This window comes from Strix uralensis, chromosome 2, assembly GCF_047716275.1.
Source record: "Strix uralensis isolate ZFMK-TIS-50842 chromosome 2, bStrUra1, whole genome shotgun sequence".
NCBI classification, from domain to species: domain Eukaryota; kingdom Metazoa; phylum Chordata; class Aves; order Strigiformes; family Strigidae; genus Strix; species Strix uralensis.
Genome location: NC_133973.1, coordinates 32199275 through 32218638, shown reverse-complemented (window position 1 = coordinate 32218638; position 19364 = coordinate 32199275). Strand labels below are relative to the sequence as shown.

Sequence of the window (19364 nt, the reverse complement as noted above, 5' to 3'; positions counted from 1 at the left end):
AAACATGGAAGAACTTCTAAAGTTTGTGCAAGCTGAGTAAGTACAGTCATAACTTTAGTTCTGGTCTTAAATGGAATAGTCTCTTCTGTGCCTCAGCGTCCTACGAAAAAACCCTTGTGACCTGAGCCTCTATCAAACAGCTAACTGACAGTTTATCCTAACATCACTTCACATAAACCCTTAAAGGCAACTTCTTTGAGAGCATTTTCCCAGACAGCACTAGTGGTGCTGCATACAACTGTCTCTACCTTTGTGCTGCAAGTGAGTGAACACCAGTTGCTGCTAGGGCAGCACTGTATTAGAACCTCCTGTGGGCGCTGGGAGGGGGAAGAGGCTGCAGAGCAAAGCTCTTCATTAGGCTCTGGGGGTCAGGAAATAGCTTCCTATGTTGGATAGTGATTTTGAGGGAGGACTTTCATTCCACTGGGTACCATTCTTTTCGGGTACCCATAACTAGCCTTTTTAATAGCATCTCATATACTTTTTTTCCTCCCTTAATACCTTCCAATAGATGAGAACTCTTAATCTAATCTGCAGTACTCCGTAGCAGTACCCTCCTTGTAAACTGGCATAAAAGGGAGCACAATCAACACAATATTGCCCAGAAGACTTCAGGAAAATAATAGCTTGCCTTTGCACCAGGTCTTGAGCTACACTTGCTGCAGCTTTCTGTTCAGAAGTACACTGTTTCCTTGCAATAGGTAATTGTGCCTTAGACCTGTAAAAGTGCCTGATACTACATCAAAATGAGTAACACTGATTCCAAGTATTCATTTAGACCATGTGTAGGTATACACCAGCTACTAGAACAGGAAGAATTATAATCAAGTACATTATTTTAATAAGCCACAATGGCAAATATACAAATACCTATTTATAGAGGAAAAAGTCTTTAGTGCTTAAGTGCAAATGCAACAAGGTAGGGTATTTCAGAGTTCCCCCACAACTGTCCTGCAGATAGCCAGAGGACAACTGTACCTCTGACAGCAGGTAATAGCTGGTTAACATCCAGAATAAAAAAATAAATCCAGAGTCTTGATCAGTTTCACTGTAGTAATCAGGAAGTGAGGATACACCTTAAGAGGGTGAAAATCTTGGCTTAAAAATTGATTTGACAACTTCAGTAATCCATGTTCAACTTTCTGTATGCCTAGTATCTGGAAGGTTAAGAGCAGTTATCAAGACTTCCTAAATTTGAGGACAGTAAGCATCTCTTGTCCTGCTTGCCTGGAAAGTACTCGTGTGCCTTCTAAGCCACATTTCTTCATCATTTCCAGAATTTCATCTGTAATTGGAAGTGCAGCATTACAACTCAGTTTATACAGAAATCGACTATAAGAGGCAGTGCTAAAACATCTGCCAAACAAACTGTAAAGCAGATTATAAACTGTGTTCTCTTACTCTTTTGTACAGTAATTTTTACACAAAGTAGTTTTCCACCAAGAACAAATGAAGTTTACAATTTACTAACTGAAGTTCTGTATTTTGTATTATTAATAGCAATGAATAATTCAATTATGAAGCTAATTTGTAGGAGAAACTGAAATTTGTAGCACCTTCTCCCAAAAGCTGCCTAATCAATCAGGTGTGAAAGAATAATGTCTCTTCTTGAAACTACTTGATAGCATACAGCCAATTAGCATTAGATCACAAGGAGCAAGTCCAAATCTCTTCTCTCCATGTCAGAATGAAAGACATCACATTTCCAACTAAAGGCTTTTGCTTTTCAAGTTTACACCACCATTCTCTTCCATGAGAAAGGGTTGGCCTGACTTCATTACTTAGTTCAGAAGATTTATAGTCACCTTTCAGACTTGGAACTGAAGTCTCACAGAGCTGCTGAGGTCAGGACCTACACATTACCATTTTCCAAACTAGCTTAGGGAGTTCTTAGTTTTGGTAAATTTGCTGATTTTTTTGGTGTAGCTCACCATCACTGGATGCACAAGGCATGAATTCAGAAAAAGGATTCCAAAAGGCATCAGGTTATGCAAAACTCCCTCTGTGGATTAGACACCCACACAAACTTGAAAGATGAGAAGCACCAGAGTGCAGAGATGCCAGGGTTTGTACAAAACATGCAGATACACTCTAGCCATCTCTAGCATTTCTAAATAATGGCCTAGAACCCCTATATGAATTTCAGTACATGCTGTCAATCTTCAATTAGTTGCTAACATCAGTTGAATCTTAACATGGTGATATGTACTACTTTTTCTTGTTTACTAAGGTCTGATAACCTAGAGAGCACTGCTGTGATCAACATTTTGATTAATATAGTGTTAGATCTGGTTTGGCACATTTAAGGGTCCGACAAAAGTGATCACCTGGATTATTTTCTTTAATTGTGACCAAGTAGAATAATCCTCCTGGTGAAAGTAGGTCTGGTACTAATGGAAAAACTCTATCCATTACTTCTCTGCCCTTTTTGCCCCCAGCCCAGGATGCTTCTATTCCATGGCTTTCCACCTAGGAAGAATGAAAGCAAAGATTGTCATAATACAGAAGAAGTGTCAGTGGTACTTAAGAGAAACATCACCATAATCTCTAGCTTTAGATGACTGCTGTTAGAAATCTGACAACTTTGATTCAGCAGATAAGTTTATGCAGCAAAATTACTTCAAGACTACTTCCTACACCATGGGCCTATCACTTTTGTTTCATGTTCTATTCTTAAGTTGAATTAAAAGAGCTATGTTGTCATGTGCTTTCTATGCATTTTCTTCTAATGTTTTATGAGCTTGTTTGCCAAGTGGAAGGGGGCCAGAAAACCCTTTAAGTGTTCATGGGTCAAATTCTCAGTAGGAGTCTGCAGAAGCAGTGGGTGTTTACTTTGCAGGGAACAAATGCATTTTCCATTGCAAGTCTTCTATAAGAATACCTTACCACGCCTAACAGAAGTCTTACATGGTTTATACTTGATGGAGAAAGCAAGCATTGAGAAGCAGCAGCAGCAGCAAGCAATCCTTATTCCCATGCAGTCTTTATAAGCAACTCTAGTAAATCATTTTCACTAAAACGGTGCTGTTACAACAATGCTGGTCCTACCACAGCCTTTACTGTTTCCAAACAACCCCCTGCAGTTTTCATACTAGAGCTTATTTGATTTGCTATCTCTCCTCTGACAGCAGAAATACCGTTTTTATTGTGTATTTCAAATTTTTCCTACCTCTTCAGAAGGTGTTACTACGTATGGTGGATTAAACAGCAGTAGATCAACCTTCCCATTTAATCTTGGAGACAGTCCTTTGACCTATAGATGAAGTCAATGATTTGGTGGGTTTGGGGTTTTTTTTGAAACATAATGCAGACATTTTGTAAAAATACAGTTACATAGTGCTGGATATTCTGAGCATTTCAGCCCAACTCAGGAACATTAAACCTTACTTTCTTCATGCAAAAGAAGCATCAAGAAGTACCCATGCATAGCAAAACAATTTCAGTAGTCTTAAGACTATGTTATGTATGGGATGCAGAAGAACAAGAGACATATATGCAGACACAAAGGAAGTACTTTATTCTTGTTCACATGAGAATTTAAGTTAGATATATAGTAATTTTGAATTTATCATCAGTTAATATTTATTACCCAAAATGACCAATCTGTGACAACTGCAGTTCAGTTCTCATGTATGAGCAGTTGTTAATCCATTTTAGATCACATTTATTGTTGCCTATCTTCAGGGTATTTTAAACAAATATCTTGCTAAAGAGATGAGAAACCTAGCTTTTTTCCATATCAAAGTTTATAAGAAACAAAAAGTAACAACACATACAGTTCCTAATCGAATAAGAGAGCTGAGAACCAAGAACTGCATAGCATTAGAAGGAGGTCTGTGACAATGTTGGGTCACTGCAGAGTTCCTTGCGCAGCATTTTCCAAATGATATCTACATAATTTATTTTTCAAATTAATTCAGTGTATTGTTAAAGCTTAAATTTGAATTTTAGAGCTTGAGGAGTTTGTTTTTCCCTTCTTTTAGAAACACTTTGGCATTTTGTTGTTTTTTTCATCCGTGGTTATTAAAAGAATGTTTGTATGTTTGTTCTAGACTTCAAGGTTACTTTTCAGTGTCTCTAATAAGTATTAGAAAGTTACAAAAAACTATAAAGAAGCTATTATTGAAACATCTATCTTACCAAGTCAGTAATGACTGGCTGGAGGTGAACATTGTTAAGCAGAGCTGTCTCCAGTGTACAGTAAGCTGCCAGCGGGTTGATATCTGTACATCTAAAAGCAAAATATTATCAAGTGTAAGTTACTGGCTGCTGTATCTGGAAGTTTAACCATGTGAACCACATGCTAATTTATGTACTCTCAATGAAAATATCCTTTCCAGCATGCTTTACTGTGCAAGTAAATAGCAAAAAATACCCAGTAAATTACACACAATGTATCAGCAGCTAAACCACTCAACTCTACACTGGAAGTTTTAATGACTGTCTGAAAGCTGAAATATAGGGTTTCCTTTTCAATGTTAGCTCTGCATAAATATATATGCATACATGTCTCTAATACAATTCAGTTCAGTTACTGCCAACACTCAGGTAACTAACATCATCAGATCTCAGTAAGACTAGTCAGTGACTAAAATTTAGGGTTCAACCCAGCAAACACAAGTGTAAGCATAGCAATTTGTCTAAGAAGTGAGAAAATGGAATTCTAGTCACACCACTACCTGTTACAGAACCTGAAGTAAATAGTTTAGGCTCTCTTTGCTTTGATTTCCATATCTGTAGAACTGAGTTAGTATTTCTTTGTGGAAAGAATATTTTAAAATGTGAAAATAAAAAGTATATATGTGAGGGCTAGGTATTCTTTATTATTGCATGCAGCAGTTAAGTGCTATTATACTTACATGTACAGTGCATTGGATCCAATAATGGAAGAAGCTAGAAATGTTGAAACCACACCAGATCCAGATCCTATTTCAAGGCAGATCTCAACTCTAAAGAGAGAAAACTCTGGATGACACTTATTTGTAACATGTAAGAGCACCTGCAACAGATGCAGAATTAATCAAGACAGTGTTATGGAACCTGCTGCCCTTCTTCCAAACATACTGAAATACTTGATCATAAGGCCCTCAAAGCCCACATTGTGTCATCTGTTTCATAATGGCTGCCCGGCCTACTGGTGCCCATACCGACAATTCCTGGTTATCACAAGCCACTTTGGGAAACATATGTCTTCCCCATGCCTAACATTAAAATTTCCATTAACTACACAGTCTCAACAGTACAGGCTACATTTCTACAGCATTTATTACACATTTACTGCAGCAAGACTGAAGTCCAAAAAGAGTTCTGGAAGATCACCAGGAAGCCACACAACAAAAACAGGACTCAAATGCAGAATAACTCAGGGGAGTTTCAGCCAGCTCTGGACAAACAGCAGCGGCAGGCAATTACAAAATAATCACTCATAAGATTAACTCCTTGGGCAATTTCCATAGCCGTCAAGTAGCCATACTTCAGCTGTGGAGATGACTGACACTGGGCAGCAACCTGAGCAGCTATGCAACTCCTACAGCTTCTTCAGGGTTGAGACACGGCCCTTTTACCCTATTCAGGTACGTGCCGCTCGCACCAAAATGAAGTATCAGCTCTCCACGCAGCTGCTCAGCCATTACCTCCCAACGTACCACACTGCAGCCAGCGAGCCCCTCTGAGGGGAGCTGCGGACCCCGCACTACCGCGCTCTCCTCAGCTCGCTGCTCGGAGCGGGGGGCCGGGACGGGGTGCACCGCCTCTCCCCGCCCCGCTCACGGAGGGAAGGCGTCACCCACCTCCCTCCAGGGCCTGAAGCCCCATTAGCAGCTGGGGGGGGGCCGACACCCTGGGAACAAAGCGTTTAGAAACCTGGGGCCCGAAGGACAGGGCAACCGCTTTCCCCCTCCCCGCGCGCGGGGAGACGTCAGCACCGCCCCCCCACCGGCCGCTCCCGCCGCGCCTACCGAGCCTCCCTCAGGCGGGCCGCGTCCTGCTCCAGAGCGTCCAGCAGCAGGAAGGTGTCCTCGGCCGGCTCGTACACATCCCGGAAGGGCCCCCGCGCCCCCACGTGCTCGTACCGCGGGGTGGGAAGCGCGGGCGCCGCCATCCCTGCCGGCGCGGGGCGGGACCAAGGCCTACGCGCAGCGCGCGGACGTCGCGAGGGGAAGGACTGCGCCTGCGCGGGGCGCGCGCGGCGGCGGGGCGGGGCAGGCGGGAGCCGGGGCACTGGCGCCGCCGACGCAGCCAATGGGAGGGCGCCGGGCTGGCACCGCCCCTAGCGCGGGCCTAACGGCACTTGGGGGCCGTCAGCGGAGGAGCTGGCGGCTCTGGCCTTCCTGTTAGTGAAATCCAAACGTTAACTTCCAGTGAAAACTGCTGTTCTCTGTGAAATTCTAACGTCAGGGTTCGTCATACTGATTCATTTTATCAAACATTTTAAATCTTCACAAAGTCAGTTTAAGTGTGTGCAGTGATCCCCATAGTAGGTGACCTGGCTGTCCATGAAGGTGAATGTGAAAGGGACCTGCTACTCTTGCTTATGATTTTTGCATCAGCTTTCCAAATTAATTGCTTTTCCACCATGGCAAGTATCACCTTTGCACAGCAAGTTAGCAGGAAGCCATGCAAAAGAGGTGCTGAGGAAGTTTCCAAGTCACAATTCTACAGCAAAACACACGGGAAACACTTAAATTGATACTCAAATGAAGCTCTTTTTTTCCGGTTATGAAAGAATATGTGATTCTTTGCCAGCAACACTTAACAGCATCCTTACATCCAACCCTATGAACTCCAGAATTCAAACAATAATGAGGCTCTACAAAGCTAAGAATTGAGGAGAAATTTCAGGGCACAGATCAGATTAATAATTTGGTCTACACAACAAAGCACTAGTGAGGAAACAAATACTGATCAAAAGCAGAAGAGTGAGGTGTACGAGCTCTTCATTCCCATGAAATGTCTGTGTTTAACGTTTAATACACTGAACACTCAAATTCTGAGAGTGAGATAAATACCTAGGTCAATGAAAGAAAAGGCTGATGCTAATAAGAAGGCCAGAATCTTAAAATGTTATTTTTATAACCGTTTCAAAGAACATTAGTTTTGGGAAAACAAGGGGAAAAACAAGAACATGACTAATACAGTAGATTAATCTTTGTTGCCTTAAGCACATTTAAGGGTTGAGGTGTGTCTTGTTTGCTAGCCTCCATTTTTGGCTTTGGCACTAGGGAAGGTTAACCAAGTTCAATTTTTCACTTGCAACTGTAAATGGCCTCTGTAAAACAGAAAGCATCTTCCATTCCTACAGAAGAATAATTTCATTTTTGAGCAGCTCATAGTTCATAAATGCAGCTAAATTATTTTGAAGCTAGGTTTATTCTGTTTATTTCTGTATCCACCGTAGGTCAGCTTTGCATAAGGATATAGGAAAACACAGAAAGGTAGTTCCTGCTTAACGGGGAGGGGGGGAGGGCCTCACCCTTTACCTTCCATTGCAAAAAGCTGTGAAATAGGTACTTTGTCCTGAAAGTTCATAGAGCATCTATTCCACACACCCATGTGAGGTCATCATATGTCATCATGATGTCATCAATATACTTAGTCCTTGCAGTAACAAGGAATTTGTTTAAGTAAATTCTTAGAGAAAGGACTATGTCTGCACACTACAGACAAAAAAAAAAAAAAAAAAAAAAAAAAGCAGCAGCAAACTCTGAATCTCTGGGACTCTTACAGCAGGGGACAATTCCATTCTCACAGCAGATGTGGTGACTGGTGTTACCTGATGCAAGTGCTGGACACCAGCTCACCAGTCAAGTATCTGGAAGACTCAGATGAAAATTCACTATTAGTGCATCCTGCCTTCCACCTGCCTTTAGCTGTGGCCCACCTTCAACATTTCCAAGTAAAAGCCAATGCTTTTTCAAGTAGCCAACAGAAATTATGGAGAATTATGATTAATATACCAGAAATACATGCAAAGAATTATGATCAGTCAGTAGTAAGCAAGTGTCCTTTATGTCCAATCTTTTGGGGTAAGTCAGTGCAACCAGATATTCAGAGATTAATAATCAGAGATCCAAAGATGACCTTTTAACTCAAGGATCATTTTTGTCCTGTCACAGAAATGAACCCATCAAGCTTTATCTTAAAATGGTAGCTTTCTTGCTCCACTGTCTAGCATGGAAAGCAATTCTAGAAACTCAGAAGTTCAGAAAACTTCCGTTTCCAGAGTAGATGTATTCATGGACCTGATCTTGTACTAGTATTACATTTCAGCTTAAAATGTGATTTTCTCTTGATTTATTCCCCCATATGAAATGTCATAGCCTAGATCAACCTTCATTTCACCAATAAAATTAACTGTTGTTTCGTCCTAATCGTGTTTGTTCCTGAACCTGTTCTGATATCTGTCTTTCAACATGGTGTCCACATACAGACAAAACGAGATCTTAGCCTGTGAGAAGATAGTAATGGTTTCCCTTGGCTGATGCAGAGTAGGATTATCACATTTGTGTCAGAATGGTGGGTTCCGACAGAGGTTAACATTAATCTGTCTGCTCTTCCTAAATGACCTCAATCATCAGTGGCGCACGACAGGCTGCTTCAGGGGGCAGCGTTGAGCAGGAGCTTAGCGGAAGACAATACCATTTTTTTAATGTAAAAGGAAACCCAGTAGATAGTCCTTCATTTCATCTGTCTTCCCAATGGTTTGATGCTGCATGAAGCACTTGTAAAACATATTAAGCTTGCATAAAATTCCATTACTTCGACAAAATGAAGTCATATTAAGAGACAGAATTTTGCACTGTGTCCATATTAGGAAAATTAATTCTTTGGACATATTTTTTTAATCTCTACAGGTGGTCGGGCTTTGGAGTGCAGTAGAAGAAATGACTTCACCATCTTCAGCTGTCCTGGTTGTTATTTTTGGCTGTTTCATACTTCATGAAATCTGGTTAATTATTATTGGTTTTTTAATACTTATAAGTCCTTCTGGGTGAATTTTATAAAACATTTATTTTTATTGCTTATATAACTACCTAAAATGTTTTTCTTGGTAGACAACTGTACTGTTTTTGCCAAAGCAGATTCTATTTCAATTTTGGGAAATTGGTGGGAAGCTAATATTCCCATTTTCAGTGGTGCCTGTGCCATGTTATTAAACTAGGCTTTACGGAGATGAAAAATTGTTCTTGACAGGAATCATAACCATTTGTTTACACTAACTAAGCTGTATGGCTCTATCCCATTTGGAATTCAGTGCCGTTGCTCTCATACAGCGATGCTTAACCCATAACTTCCTAGCTGCCTGTCAGCCCTCGGCGGTCTCCGTTGTAAACTTCTCAAACATTTCATGGCTGCTTCTGGCCCTCTGCATCCTGGAAGAGACATAGGCCTGTGCTGGGCCCGTGAATACTCCTTTTGGTTTATTTGAGGAAGTGGAGCCTCCAGGATCACTGCAAAGACAGAACTGCTAAGAGAGGTTTGGAAGAAAGCTCTTCATCTATGTAGTCCAGTAGGCAACCGCTTCATATGATCTCTTTCTTAAACTGAGCACGTATCTTCCTAAAAATAGCTAGCTTTCTTGCCATCGATATTTCTAATGAAAATCTGTTGTAACACTTCAGTGCTCTAATGATTAGAAACCTTGTAATTCCCGGCCTAAATGCAGTGGTGATAGCTTTTATATTCACTCTTTGGCAAGTATGTAAGCTTATGCAGTTCTTTTCATAGTTTTTACCAGACGCATTTGTAGACAGAGAGAGGCTTTCATCAGCCTTTGTTTTGCTTGACTAAATAAAACGTGCTCTTAAAAGTTTCCTGTCATAAGACATTCTTTTCATTTCTCTTGCCACTCTTTTAGACTTTCCGTGTATGGATTCAAGAGTCTGACCTCACCCCAGATGTGACTTGTACAAAATACTCCAGGTAATGCCTTACTGATGCTTTGCAGAATTTACTGGCTTCATTATCTCTCCTGGAACTGTCCTGGTACATCCCAGGATCATGGTTGCATTTTCCTTGCAGAAATGGTTTCTTACCATTTTATGACCAGCTTTTTTTCCTCAGTTTTTCCTTAATGGTTTCCAAGTAATGGACTATAAAGTGAGAATTCTGTAGAATTTTATTGTTTTTACTAGTCCACTTTGCATGCCTGTTGCTCACGTTATGGTCATTTTGTTCCCCCTGCGTGATGTCTCCTGACTTCATGTTGTCATAAGAGGGATGTCAAGGATATTGATAAAAACACTAAGTCAGTCACTAAGTAAAATCATCCCCAAGACTGGTCTTTCAGGAAGTCATTAGTGACTTACTTTTAACCTGATACTATTCCTTTTCAGTATGATGTATGACTAACTAACCTTTATTCAGTTTCTTGTTCACCTCATGTTTCCTCTGCCAATTTCATCATATCCAAGTTAGTTCATACTTTTCTACGTAACATCACATCAAAAGCTGCATGGGAGTCTCAGCAGATTCACTGTGCTTCATTTTTCTTGTTTAAAAATGGAGACAGACACTGGAGTAATGTAGCAAGATGTACTGCCTTTGCCATCATGGCCAAAATCATCATCCATCTTGTTTCTAATCGTTATCCCAGCTTAATGGTAGAGAGGTCCTGCTGCTTTCCTTCTTGTCTTTTTGACCATGTGTGCAAACCTTTTTGCTGTATGTTTTATTATCTTCATTAAGACTATTTCAAACTGATTTTAACAATTCTTTTTTTACCTTGTATTTTCTAGCTTCTAAGACATAACTTTTTTACTAATCAGACTTTTTTTCTGTTACTTTTTGACGCTCTGCATATTCACAACATCTTGCTTGAGATAGTTATTTAACTGGTTACGTTTGAAGCCTATTTCTGCAGGCATTCATTCCCATGCTTCCACTTTTAACCACAATCAGACATTTTCATCCCCTTTTGACCTGAAGCAATTAGGACCTCTTTCACATTCACATCCTGAATTCCCTTCCATAGTTTGATTTATTTCATTCAATTATTCTCTTAATTATTAAAGCTTGTCATTTTAGAACAGTGAGTTTTAGTTACAGACCTACTTTTGTTTATCCTTTGTTTAATTATATTAAATTATTCCATGACCAGTCATGTAAGGTTGTTTTCCTTGACATCCTTGAAGTAACATGCTCATTACTTAGCAAAGGTTCTCTGACTATTAAGTGAAGAACTATGCTGCTGTTGATGTGAAGAACACTTGGATGTTACTCATTTCTGGTCTTTGGATAATTAACTTATTTTTCCAAGTGTTACATTTCCCAAATACATTTCCCTTTCTAATCATATTACTGAGTTCCCTAACCATACCAAAAACCAAACCCTGGAGTTTATAACTCCAATAAAACTTTTCTGCTCCCTGTTCTCCATAGATACTGTCAGATGAGTCAATGCTAGTTTTTACACACTTCTTGCTTTTGTATTTCTAAGGTGAACATCTTGAATCTTTTTTCACTTCCTTGCTTCCCTACTGACTGATGAAAATTCTTGCCCTTACATCATGACATTGCTTCAATACACCGTGGCATGGTAATGTTTAATCATCACAGCTGTGGAATTTTTAGACCCACTAAGGAAAGGTCCAGGGATGACATATTAGAGAGTAAGAATGATGGATGCTTGTTTATAGCCCTTCCTGAAACGATCCCAGCGTGCATGCTAAACTTTACAAACCAATTACCAACTATTCTATTGAAGGCATTACATCACTCATCATTGAAATGCAGCTACCTCAGGGAGAAGGCAAGGAACTTTTTAATAGTGTACAAAAGTATTTCAACACTTCAGGAGAGAAAATGACTAATATCATAATCAACTGAGCAGAAAGAGAATGTTTAGGTAAGTAGTCATATATAGTTGTTTTAACTGGATGTAGGCCAAAAACCTTGGAAAAACCTACTGCTAATGCAAAAACTGGAATTGGGGTTTTTAAGTTGCAAATGATCAAGTCCTTTGGTTTACATTTACATCTTAAAACACAACACCTCAATCAGCAGAGTCATAAGGGAGTTTTCTTTTATAACTTGGTTGCCAATACTGCCTCCTTCAGTGGGTGGGAATGATGTCTGATTTCCCCAAGAATGTACAACCATGTGCCTGAGGGCAGATTGGCTCCTTCAGCTATTTTCAGGGCATTTTTGCTTTTTCTTGCCATTTTAAACTGTTAGTTTTTAGAGGTAAATAAGACTAAAAAATGCTTTATTGCATTGGTTTCTGACAAACAAACTAGCAAGATAAGAGATTCCCTTACTTCCTGCCTGCCCAGATACTGAAGTCTCTATCATGACTGCTAGTTTTGAGTATGCTTTCTTACTTTGTCTCCAAAGACTTTGAATGGAGAATTTGGAGAGAAAGAGAGAAAACGGGAAAATGATGTGCAGTTACAAGGCAATATACCTTCTTGACAGTTCTAAAAGATCAGGAGTCCTTTTTAAAAAGGTTAAAAATTATGTGGATTACTCTAATAACCGTGTTAGTCTGTCAGCAGCACTCATGATTGATAGTCTAAAGTGTAGCTGTATTCCTTGTGTGTTTTAGCTAGAGCCATCAGGAAGATGTAAGGGGTGAATTTGGAATCTCTTACAAATAGCAAAATTGCAATGCAGTCAGTCTCAGTAGGATTGTGGCAAGGAATTTACCAAAGAAATAGCTGTTTTGAATATACATAATACAGAGACTTTTATTGGTTTTAATTACATTATTAAGGGAATGTATATGTCTGCAGGGAGCAGTGTGACACAGGAGAAAAACATACTGGCTAGAAGGGCATTTCTCCCAAAGCTGTATACAATAGAAAAAAATCTTCTAGGATACATGTTCAGCAAATGTTCTAAAAGGGATGAAAAATCTTTCCTGTTTCAGAGCTCAGGCAGAACTGACATTTTCATTACATGAATAATGGATAATTTCTATATGTGTCAGTCCACTGGAACTGGAGTGAAACTGAACAGCTAAGCAGAATGACTGAATACATTCAGAAGTTATACCAAGAGGGACAAATTTTGCTGCATCTCCTTAAGAAAGCTCTTTGGTTGCTAAATCTTTCTCTCCTTGTTTGATAGAACATTATAAGCTAGCCAGAGATAACACCCTCCTTTTTGGCTTAGAGAACATTCAACAAGGAAATAAAAGAACATGAGCTTAATTTCCAGGATAAAACCAGGTTGACAAATTGCTCAAATTATCTGAAATAGTTCTGACATTCTACAGGACTGTATAGAGAAGCAACAACACTACAGTCAGTTATTTAAATTAGTCAGTGTTAGAGAAAACTGTAATAAACACTAATCCTGTCTTATTGTAGGTATTTGAGTAGGTATAAATACAGCAGATTAAATCTTTACCTATTTTAAATTATTATAATTTTATGGACTTCACCAGAGTCATAGCTACTCTAGTGTTCATAAACCCAAGACAGAAAAACTGGACAGAACAATTATAATTGTCCATATACATTTCAGAGTAAATCTGTGTCACTCTTAATCAATCACTGTCATGGAAATCAGTGAAAATCTGTGTAACAAATGCAAGACATACCATAGGAATAGCTTAGAATTGGAGAGAAAATAAAATTGAAAATATTATAATAGCATTTATGTATTGGTGTTGATATATGTAAGCATACATATAAAAATGGTATTGTATATGCATATATAAAAACGGCATTATATAAAAATGGTGTTGTATATGCATAATATATGTTACCTGATGGTGTGTATATATATTTATTGTGTATTGGTTTTGTAAAGAAGCTCATAAATGAGTGATGGATGGAAAGCTGTTGAAGCCAGGAAGAGACATTGACTTTCTGGAGAATAGATTAGGATGCTAGAGAAGGGAAGAGTAAGAATAAAATGCAACTGAAACTTTTAAAGCAGTGAGTGGTGAAAACTAGGTCGTATAAACTAAAGAAATTGAAAGTTTAAGTGAGTTCTCAGGAACTCATAAAACTTAAAGGCAAGAAATATATTTTTTCACAGTATATAATTAAGTAATAGAACTAATTTTCAAAATATGTAAATGAAGCCAACAGTTTGAAGCAATTTATTTAAGGAACACTTTTGCTTCAAATAAAAAGCAGCTGTCCACAAATGGGCATTTAGAGTAAGATTTATTAAACGGTCAGGTTATTCAAACATTATGCACTTAGTTTTAATTCTGATGGGGTTACTCTACACTGAGTGACTACTGAGAGTCATTAGTAGAAAAAATGTCATTTTCTGTTGACTTGCTGAAGCAGGTTATGCCAGGAGAGGCTCACTAAGAAAAGTGATTCAGTTTGAACTGAGTCATCTTTAAGGAAGAGTCCTAAGAAGAACCAAATATTGTGAGAAGGTTTGAGTTGATTTTTTTTTAATCTTACTATTTCTATTAAAAGGCCTCTAATTATAGGGTCAAAGAGGTGGGAAGGGGCATCAGGTCTGTGGTCCAACCTCCTGCCCAAAGCAGGGCCATCTCTGGGATCACACTGCTTGGGGCTTTCTCCAGGCAGGTCTTGAAAACCTCCAAAGATGGAGCCTGCACCTGGCAACCTGTTCCACAGCTTGACTGTCATTAGGGTGAGAATGTTTTTCTTTATATCCAGCCTGAGCCTCTCTTGTTTCAGCTTGTGCCCATTGCTTCTTGTCCTTCCACCACAGAACTGGACCTCCCAGTTGTTCATCTGAAAACTTGCTTGGGAGTCCATTATAACACAGTGTGCTTGTAAAAACTTTGGGGAAAACACCCACCCTGGAGGAGATTTCATGTACCTTCTGGCTGACACTGCCGATACTGATTACACAGACACTGATGCTAGGTTAGTCAGGCTGTGGTTCTTGCATTTGTAAGAGTTATGTCTCTCTCCTTTTGTTTGAATATATTATAAACATTTTGCCAGCATCTTCTTATCCATACTATTTCCTGGACAATTTTAATGTGTTTGTGTAGTCAGTAAAGGAAGGTGTGACTATTAAGAAACTAAACAAAATCTGCATGTAATTATGTTTTGGGTTGCAGTTTTCCCTGTGTGTATTTTAGTATGAAAATCTAATAAAGAGACATTAAAAAGGATTTTCACTTCAACACAGCCTTGAAATGTCTTTCATAATGACATTTGATAGTCCATTACAGTCGTGCTTCAAAAGTGGGGGATTGGGCAGCTGTCTACCAAACCACTGGATGTTGATGTAGCAAGCTTAGTGGGTACTGGGTAGAACATGTAATCAGGCACCTCAGAGAAAACATTTTCTTGAGGGTTCTATAAATAAAGCATCTGGACAGACTTAGGAAAAAGATACTAATGTTATACAAAATATATGTTGTCTATAGCTGTATATATTGTAGATGATTGATAAGTTTACGTTGTAAAACTTCAGGTCATAAGTACTGACATAATGCTGTTAGAATCATCTAGTAATCACTCATGCTAGTAGAATAATTTCTGAAATCACACATTGTTCAGTCAAAAAAAGAATAGCCATAATGAAGGACCTTATCGCAGTACAAGATATTCAAGATAAGATGACCACCAAAATAGTCTAACCTAATGCTAAGGACTATGGATGGCAGTCCACATTTGCTGTGGCTTTCTATAGCAACAAACAGCTGCTAGCACTTAATAAATAATGAAGCAATCCTGTATTTCATGGGGTTTGCAGGTTTTCAATAACTTTATATCAGGGCTTTAATTATGTTTCCTAGTTTTTTTAAGGAAATGTAAAAGGAGAAGATAGAAAAAAGCAGGACTGAAAGAAGAAACTAAATATATTGTGGGAAGGAGCCTGAAGATTAGCCTATTTCTGGCTGAGTTAGCCTGATCTACAATCAGAATGTGAGATTTGGGGGAACTTTTTTTTTCAGCTTGTAAGGCTACATAGTGTAACATTTTCATTGGACTACAGTCAAATTGAGTCTTTGTCCAGGAACAACAACCTCCTTAAGCTGTCCGTTTTTCACATGCACACCTGTTAATATATTTTAAAGGAAATACTAAAAATATGTTACAAGTAGAGACATAACATATGTCAGTAAGAATAAATGAGGTGATTTAGAATTGTATTAAGATCTTCAAGGTGCCTGTTTAGTGAGCCATGCTCTAAAGCATTGCAGATTGACCTCAGCTGGAAAGAGGATATGGCCGAGCAAGTAAAATTGCTGCAACGGATCCTTGTCACTCCTGCTTTCTTTGTGTAACGCATTACAGTCTCGCTTTGGTCTCTTAGTGTGGAGCTAAACTTTGTAAGAAATGTTGGAAAATATTTTGTGATCTGTGGTGAGTTGGGTCAAACATAGTAAAGGCTCTGAAGATCTGTGTCTGTTGCACAGTTGCATGTAAACTTGGAGGACTGAACGCAAAGATCCATTTGGTCCCTTTCAGCACCAAATCTGCAGCTGAGAGCAAAGAGGGAAATCACAGACTGGGGATTTAAAACTGTCAAGTCTGAGAAGTTGAGAAGAAACTCACAGGGACAAATTTCCTAGCAAGAGGAAACATTATAAAACAAAAGGCAAGCTCCACCTTGAAACAAGGAAAATGTTACTTGCTTTAGAATGATTGAAGTATTTCTTGTATAAGATAAATTGCCATTTTTTTTCCTGTTGCTGAGTCTATACATGTTTTCTTCAACTGTCACCTCCATCAATGGTAAATTGGAACGTGCCAGAAGAGGTGGGGGACATTTTATCTCCTGAGGCACCTTTGGTGCCTAGACACAAGGACTGGCATCACCTGTTTTTTTGAGACTTATTTCAGGAAAGTGTGGGGAGGAGTCTGCCCTCGTGAAGCATGCTGCTGAACTGATAGCTGGACCCTTCCTAATCAAGGAGAATCTAAAGTCTTTTAAGCCCGGCATATCTGTACTGATATAGAAATAGAATGAATAGCTACAGAAAGGATTACTTGGAAGTGTTAATTTAAATACTGGATGACCATAAAGGCAAATGTGAATATTAGATATCAAAATTGGCATTCTATTTTTCTTCTAAAGGGAGTACTGCTTTCTAAAGGGAGTAAATTCTCCCTAAATTGTAGACACTCTCTAGCTGTCTACAATACCCTCACTTCACAATAAACAATCTTTTGGAATATCACTTTCAAAACTCTAATAACTTGAACAAATGTTCAGTCAAACAAATATTTTATGAGAGATATCAGTAAGTTCTAGGAGATAAAATTTGGGATGGAAATCAAAACTTGTAAATAGATATATGAACAAGGTCATAATTTAATAGGTCCACAGCGATTGCATGTGGAAGAAAAATGTTATAAATCCTTTCTGCTTGTCATAGTCCAGTACATATGTTAAAGAAAGCTAATCAAACAGTGAAAGGTGGGCTGGTGGTCTGATTAGCTAATGTACTTCTCCCAAATAATATTATTTTTTTCTAAAATATGCTAGATGTTACAGTTAAACCTATCAAATAAAAATTCATATGGCCATGGTGTTTTCATTTGCAGCTTAAAATAACAATACTGACCTTGGCATGAGGTAAATTCTTGAGATTAATGACCAGCTTGGGTTAATGATCCTTGGCTCTGCTGCTGACCTTCATATCCTCCCAGCCGGTCATTAATCCTCAGGAAATTTACTGCACCTAGATTGTTATTACTTACATAGCCCATGTACAAACCTCAGAAGTTGTGGCAAATATGTAAGAGAACTCTTACAACAGAAAACAAAGCAAAAACAGCTTCAAAACTTCAAAAAATCAGAAAGGCAAATCATATGACTTTGATCAAAGTGCTAGTAACAGCCTTCATTGTGCGCTGTTTTCTCTGTATGAGTCTTGGAGCAACTATTGAAGAATGTCAGAGAATATGAAAAATGTAGCGTTTGGCATTGACTATCTGGTTCAGGCATTTTTGAAACAGCTATCGACTTTGAATTTAAATGCCAAATACAACATTTCGCCTTGATGTAATTCTTCAAAGTACCATTCATTCTTCTTTCACTGGAAGTGGTGCAAATCGGAACAATACTTTTATAAAGGTATAAAATGAGTGGAGAGGTTTTTGCTCATCCATTATTTTTCCCTACCCACCTGTCACATAGTTAACTCTTGCACTTAGCTCCAGCTTGTAGGTGGAGATTATGAGGCAGAGAGAAGATGTAATTTGCCTAAGACCCTACAAATAGCCATGTCTGGAGTTATAATTAGAAGATGAGATTTTTCTAGTTAATGCAGATGTTAGCGTTCATTCCTGAAGAGCATTTTTCCTTCTCTGTCTGTGCTAAGGATGTGGTGTTTATACACCTGATGACAGTGTATAAACCAGGGTTGCCTTTCCTAGTCTGAGAACTTTATCAGAGTTCCAGGTATAGAAACAAATAGGAAGAAAAGTAGGTGATACGATACTCATTTCCACAGCTGTTTGAACTGGCAGTTCTAGACAAACAAAGACACAAGTAACATGAAAACCATGATTGAAATCAAAAACATAAATACTTCATGGTGTTAAAGATTGTACTGTTAATTTTGGATCTACCTAAACTTCGTTTTCCCTCCAAAAATGAACAAACGACAAACCAGGATTTTGAGTAGAAAGACATCCTTGATTACTTTAGCCATGTAAGAAAATGTCTGTAGAATTTATTTAAGCAAAGACACTTTTCTTTGCAAATTAATGGCTTTAAAGTCCAAAGAGGCTAATTATTATGGTACGGACCACCTTCCTGCAGGACAGAAACCATATAACCTCAAACAGGGTATATGGAACATCCTTTATAAAAACACGCACTGGACGTGCAGACGGCTGCGTGCCCTGCACGTAGGGTGAAGGAGTGGAGCATGCCTTTCCTCGGGTGAAATAGGTGCGGGCAGGGTACAATGTGTGTGAGTTTACACTTCCCTCTGAAGTGGCCTGGCCGGGTCTCATGCGTGGGCCGAGGGCCCTGCCAGGGCAGCGTGGGCAGGGCTGCGGCACTCTTCACTCAGAAATGCTGGGATGCCCATTAGAATAGGGGAAAAAAACCCAACCCCCCCAAAACCCCTCATTACTGGCATGTTTGTAAATGGTTTTGCTAAGGAGACAAGATCTTACTTAATTTAAAATCGTACCACATCCTCCATCCTCTTCCATCCTTTGTGACTTTCTCTTTTCAGTTTTCTACAAATCTAGGCCCTGCATTGCCCACCAGCAGTGTTCTGGCTGAGGAATATTGGATGAGAAACTGTGGAATTGCTGTGTTTTAACCAGCTAGGAAGATCACCAGTGAAAGATGTAAAGCTTTTTTTTTCACATAAACAATTGATCATAGTGTCTTCCCACCATTCCCATGGCTGCCAGTCTGAGAGGCAAAAAACCCCAGGAACAGAAATAAAACAGCTACTAAATGTTTTATTTCCAGTGTAATTCCTGGCTCTGTGCAGATGCGGA

The 19364-nt window shown here is 39.0% G+C and overlaps 1 protein-coding gene across 1 annotated transcript; it reads right to left on the bottom strand.

The window, feature by feature from the left end:
- Positions 1-818: 818 nt before the first annotated feature.
- HEMK2 (HemK methyltransferase 2, ETF1 glutamine and histone H4 lysine) lies at positions 819-6146 on the bottom strand. The gene is made up of 6 exons (XM_074858137.1): positions 5958-6146; positions 4860-4949; positions 4141-4231; positions 3170-3253; positions 2328-2469; positions 819-1285 (listed from the first exon to the last, which is right to left on the bottom strand). Exons 1-6 carry the CDS (start codon positions 6098-6100, stop codon positions 1179-1181), a joined length of 657 nt encoding a protein of 218 aa, XP_074714238.1. The 5' UTR covers positions 6101-6146; the 3' UTR covers positions 819-1178.
- Between the last annotated feature and the right edge of the window lie 13218 nt (positions 6147-19364).